The sequence below is a fragment of the Procambarus clarkii genome, chromosome 41, assembly GCF_040958095.1.
Source record: "Procambarus clarkii isolate CNS0578487 chromosome 41, FALCON_Pclarkii_2.0, whole genome shotgun sequence".
Lineage (NCBI taxonomy): Eukaryota > Metazoa > Arthropoda > Malacostraca > Decapoda > Cambaridae > Procambarus > Procambarus clarkii.
In genome coordinates, this window is record NC_091190.1 from 15,596,617 (window position 1) to 15,601,616 (window position 5,000).

Sequence of the window (5,000 nt, forward strand, 5' to 3'; positions counted from 1 at the left end):
CCACAAAATAAAATCTGAGGAAGATTTTCGCCCGTGTTATAATAATAATAATAATAATAATAATAATAATAATAATAATAATAATATAATAATTATTTAGGAACAGCACATACATAGTTGCAGCGTTACAGTACAAACATTCTGTTAGATTTAAAGATAGAGGTAGTACATACAATACCTAAAGCCACTAGTACGCATAGCGTTTCGGGCAAACCCGTTCGGGTTTCGGGTGTTGGTAATGGTAGACGTATTACCTGGATATCTGGGTGAAGACCAAGGCAATAGAGGACCCAGTTGATGGCTGACGCCGTGGTATCGTGACCCGCGAACATGAATGTATCCACCTCCTTCCTTATCTCCTCGTCTGTCAACTCGGGGTTTTCTTCAGCGTACTCCAGCATCAGGTCCAGGAACGCCTGACGCTTCTTCTTCCCTGGTTGAGTAAATTGTTGAGGTCTCCATTAGTGAAGACTTATATGAAATATGTGTTAGTATGTTGCTCGTATCCTCCTCTCCCGTCTAATAGTTGACCCGAATTTGTTTTTGGCGTCTCTGTCCATTCCACTAGCTTTGTTTTGTAAGTTGGAAAACCCTCTCTAGGCTTCAACCTCCCAATTTGTAGACTCATTTTGTATTTCTTGATTACATTTCCCGTCCAGGTCTATTAGCAAGTGTTCACAATATAATTAACCCATTCTACTGTTTAGATAGTAGTATTGTGACGATCGTCAATAGTCACAATTCGTACGTTCTTAGCTTTTAAATAGTAGTATACTGACTAGTAAGGAATTCTTTTAAAATAAATGAAGCTAGAACACAAAGTTAAATATTCCTAGGCCTAGTATAGCACACATGTGTACTATATTAGGCCTCAGATATCGTGAATTAGGCCTAGGGAGGTTAGGATAAGTTAGTTTAGTTTGTCAAAGCAACACAAGTAAAAAAATAATATTATTTTATAAGCTAAACAGACTTATTTGTTGAACCTTACAGGATAATGCCTCTTTAAAACCCCCTCTACTTAATAGTCTTGAAACTTACCGAATACTTCTTCCTCCTCGAGGACCTCAGTGTTTGCTTTGTCTTTCCGGGACGCCTTCCTCTCCTTAATGGTGCTGTTGGACATGTCGTGGAGGGTCTTGAGGCAGGCGTTATATTCCTTGATAGGACCCAGCAGTTTGAATAAGAAGTCATTGTACATCCAAGGTCGAAATTGGCGGTATTGTATTAATCCAGATATCCTGCGCAGGTTAAATGGGTTAAGTATAATCATCGACAGTTTCACGATCAAAGACATGCCAATTATGAAGCTTCCATGTCTCCATATTCTTGTCCATAACTCCAAAAAATTTGGATAATGAAAATTGATTACAAAAAGTACACGATTATAGTCAAAAGGATGTTTACATACTTTAAAGTAGGGTAATATATGTATATGTATATATGTATATATGTATATATGTATATATATATATATATATATATATATATATATATATATATATATATATATATATATATATATATATATATATATGTAGATCTCGACTCGAAGTATCCACATAGAGAACCGCAGTAATAAACCTGCCATTAGTGAAACACAAGTGAAACCTCTACAACAGTCGTAATACCACTACCTTAGTTATTTTTACCAATATATTACTGTTAAATATATAAACGAGTAAATGAATTAATAACACAGCGATAAAGAATGAGTTAAAAAGATCCAGCTTACCTCCTCACAGCTTGGACGTACTCGGATTCACTGTTATCCTGGGCGTTGATGGAGCGTCCCATTGCTGTCTCTGTTGAGAAGTAAATATGAAAGAAAGCACCAAGCTGGGAAGGCTATGTAGCACGTCTCTGTTGAGAAGCAACACGTAATTGTTATATGTAGATATTTCAATATAAGAAGGGGGGTAGAGCTGTGTATTTACCAGAAATAAATCTAAATATATTAATTTAGTATTTTAAAATTAAGCTAAAAAACATGTATTGAATATAAGTCTAATATTCTGAACCTTAGGATGGTATTCTCTCTCTCTTTATGGGACTTAAGTCCCAGTTGGATACCAGTGTGCCTTTTGGTTCCTTGATTATTGTGGGGGTAGTGAGTAGAGCTTCGGGCTTCTGCTTTTGTGGTCTTATGTTCCAGGATCCGGCAGTCCAAGTGTGTGAAATTGTATTAATGTGGTTATATATATATATATATATATATATATATATATATATATATATATATATATATATATATATATATATATATGTATGTATACTGACCACAAATTATATCCAGAACACAGTGGGTAATGTCGTCAGATATGTCGAAGGGGCTTCCATCAGCTTTCTTCAGTAATTTATGCACCATCTTGTTGATCTGTCTGTTGAAGACCTCTATGAACTGCTCCAGGATCTTGAAGTGGAACGCTGGGGTGAGAAGCTTCCGGCGAGCATGCCAGTGACTGCCTGCAAGGAGGAGGGCTTGGGGGTAGATACTTACTTAACAGAACGTACTTAACAATCAGTAGCATATGAGATAATTAGGTTTAGCTCTTTATGCCCTGCGTAACTATTTGGCAGATTGGATAGACATGATTGCCAAAATGATTTAATCTCTCTCTCTCTCTCTCTCTCTCTCTCTCTCTCTCTCTCTCTCTCTCTCTCTCTCTCTCTCTCTCTCTCTCTCTCTCTCTCTCTCTCTCTCTCTCTCTCTCTCTTTCTTTCGTCTTGTCGAGGACTTACCAGCGGAGGTGAGGAGGCTCTTGCCAAGCCATGGATGAAGGAGAGTGTAGTCTTCGCTCTTATCTAAGTGCTTTGTGCTGCTCAAAATTACCTGCAAGTACCAAGATTTCATGTTTCCTTTTCACTTCTTATAGCAACCCTACATTTAGTTTCTTTAAGAAATTTTGGAACATGCATATATACATACATACATACATATGTGTTTATATATATATATGTCGTACCTAGTAGCCAGAACTTACTTCTCAGCCTACTATTCAAGGCCCGATTTGCCTAATAAGCAAAGTTTTCCTGAATTAATATATTTACTATAATTTTTTTCTTATGAAATGATAAAGCTACCCTTTTCACTATGTATGAGGTCAATTTTTTTTTATTGGAGTTAAAATTAACGTAGATATATGACTGAACCTAACCAACCCTACCTAACCTAACCTAACCTATATATATAGGTAAGGTTAGGTTAGGTAGCCAAAAAAGCTTGGTTAGGTTAGGTTAGGTAGGTTAGGTAGACGAAAAAACATTAATTCATGAAAACTTGGCTTATTAGGCAAATCGGGCCTTGCATAGTAGGCTGAGAAGTGAGTTCTGGCTACTAGGTACGACATATATATATATATATATATAACTGAAAACTCACACCCAAGAAGTGACTCGAACCCATACTCCCAGATGCCACGCAACTGGTATGTACAAGACGCCTTAATCCACTTGACCATCACGACCGGACAAAATGAGGTGATAGCCGAGGCTATATGAACCACCCCACCGCCGGCACTCGGATAGTAATCTTGGGCATAGCATTTTACCAAATCACCTCATTCTTTGGGGCACACGTGAGGAACACAAATGCGAACAAGCCTGAATGGTCCCCAGGACAATATGCAACTGAAAACTCACACCCCAGAAGTGACTCGAACCCATACTCCCAGATGCCACGCAACTGGTATGTACAAGACGCCTTAATCCACTTGACCATCACGACCGGACAAAATGAGGTGATAGCCGAGGCTATATGAACCACCCCACCGCCGGCACTCGGATAGTAATCTTGGGCAAGGCATTTTACCAAATCACCTCATTCTGGGGACAGATTACTATCCGAGTGCCAAGATTACTATCCGAGTGCCGGCGGTGGGGTGGTTCATATAGCCTCGGCTATCACCTCATTTTGTCCGGTCGTGATGGTCAAGTGGATTAAGGCGTCTTGTACATACCAGTTGCGTGGCATCTGGGAGTATGGGTTCGAGTCACTTCTGGGGTGTGAGTTTTCAGTTGCATATTGTCCTGGGGACCATTCAGGCTTGTTCGCATTTGTGTTCCTCACGTGTGCCCCAAAGAATGAGGTGATTTGGTAAAATGCTATGCCCAAGATTACTATCCGAGTGCCGGCGGTGGGGTGGTTCATATAGCCTCGGCTATCACCTCATTTTGTCCGGTCGTGATGGTCAAGTGGATTAAGGCGTCTTGTACATACCAGTTGCGTGGCATCTGGGAGTATGGGTTCGAGTCACTTCTGGGGTGTGAGTTTTCAGTTGCATATTGTCCTGGGGACCATTCAGGCTTGTTCGCATATATATATATATATATATATATATATATATATATATATATATATATATATATATATATATATATATATTGAATATGAGATTGTATATATAATTGTATATATATAGGTCCGAGTACAGAGCCTTTTCCACTGGAGCGCCCTACCAGTTACTCCTGCCTGTTTCTCCAGTTAGTGTGTGTGTGTGTGTGTGTGTGTGTGTGTGTGTGTGTGTGTGTGTGTGTGTGTGTGTGTGCGTGTGTAAAACAAACATGTCGATTGTTTCATTAAAATCTTTCCTTAACATCGACACATACCTCGGCAGTTCTAGCGGAGCTGAGGAGACACGTACCCGTGCTACCCAACCACAATCTGGTCACTTCACCTTTCTCTGCCACTGCCAAGAACCTCTTGAAGAGTTCTGAGACAAGACGTAAGACAAATTCCTCTCAGACTGACGAGAATTACCAAGTTTCATTAATCAGGAACACAATAATTAAAAAAAAATCTCTCAAGAAAATTGTTTTGCTTGAGTATGCATAAAATGTATGTCAAATAGCTGTTAAACCAAGACAATGTGGTGGGCTCGTCTTACCTGACGAGTCCGCATTAAAGAAGAGAGCGTTGCCGATGATTGGAAGACCTCTGGGACCCGGAATCTGCTCCAGCAGCCACACCTATAAGCCAAAAATGCTTCACATGAGTATTC

At 39.3% G+C, this 5,000-nt stretch overlaps 1 protein-coding gene and 1 long non-coding RNA gene across 2 annotated transcripts in view; one reads left to right on the plus strand and one right to left on the minus strand.

Moving 5' to 3' along the window:
- Positions 1 to 5,000, plus strand: part of LOC138373093 (uncharacterized) — a 200,128-nt gene that overhangs the window by 91,169 nt on the left and 103,959 nt on the right. The gene's annotated exons all lie outside the window — the stretch shown is intronic.
- Positions 138 to 5,000, minus strand: part of LOC138373286 (cytochrome P450 4c3-like) — a gene marked incomplete at its 3' end in the record, with an annotated part of 7,002 nt that continues 2,139 nt past the window's right edge. The window contains exons 2-8 of the mRNA XM_069339391.1: positions 4,887 to 4,968; positions 4,609 to 4,712; positions 2,743 to 2,833; positions 2,281 to 2,466; positions 1,736 to 1,805; positions 1,042 to 1,241; positions 138 to 433 (exon numbers count right to left, since the gene is read on the minus strand). Coding sequence (XP_069195492.1) covers positions 138 to 433; positions 1,042 to 1,241; positions 1,736 to 1,805; positions 2,281 to 2,466; positions 2,743 to 2,833; positions 4,609 to 4,712; positions 4,887 to 4,968 — 1,029 coding nt within the window. The remainder of the gene's footprint in view (positions 434 to 1,041; positions 1,242 to 1,735; positions 1,806 to 2,280; positions 2,467 to 2,742; positions 2,834 to 4,608; positions 4,713 to 4,886; positions 4,969 to 5,000) is intronic.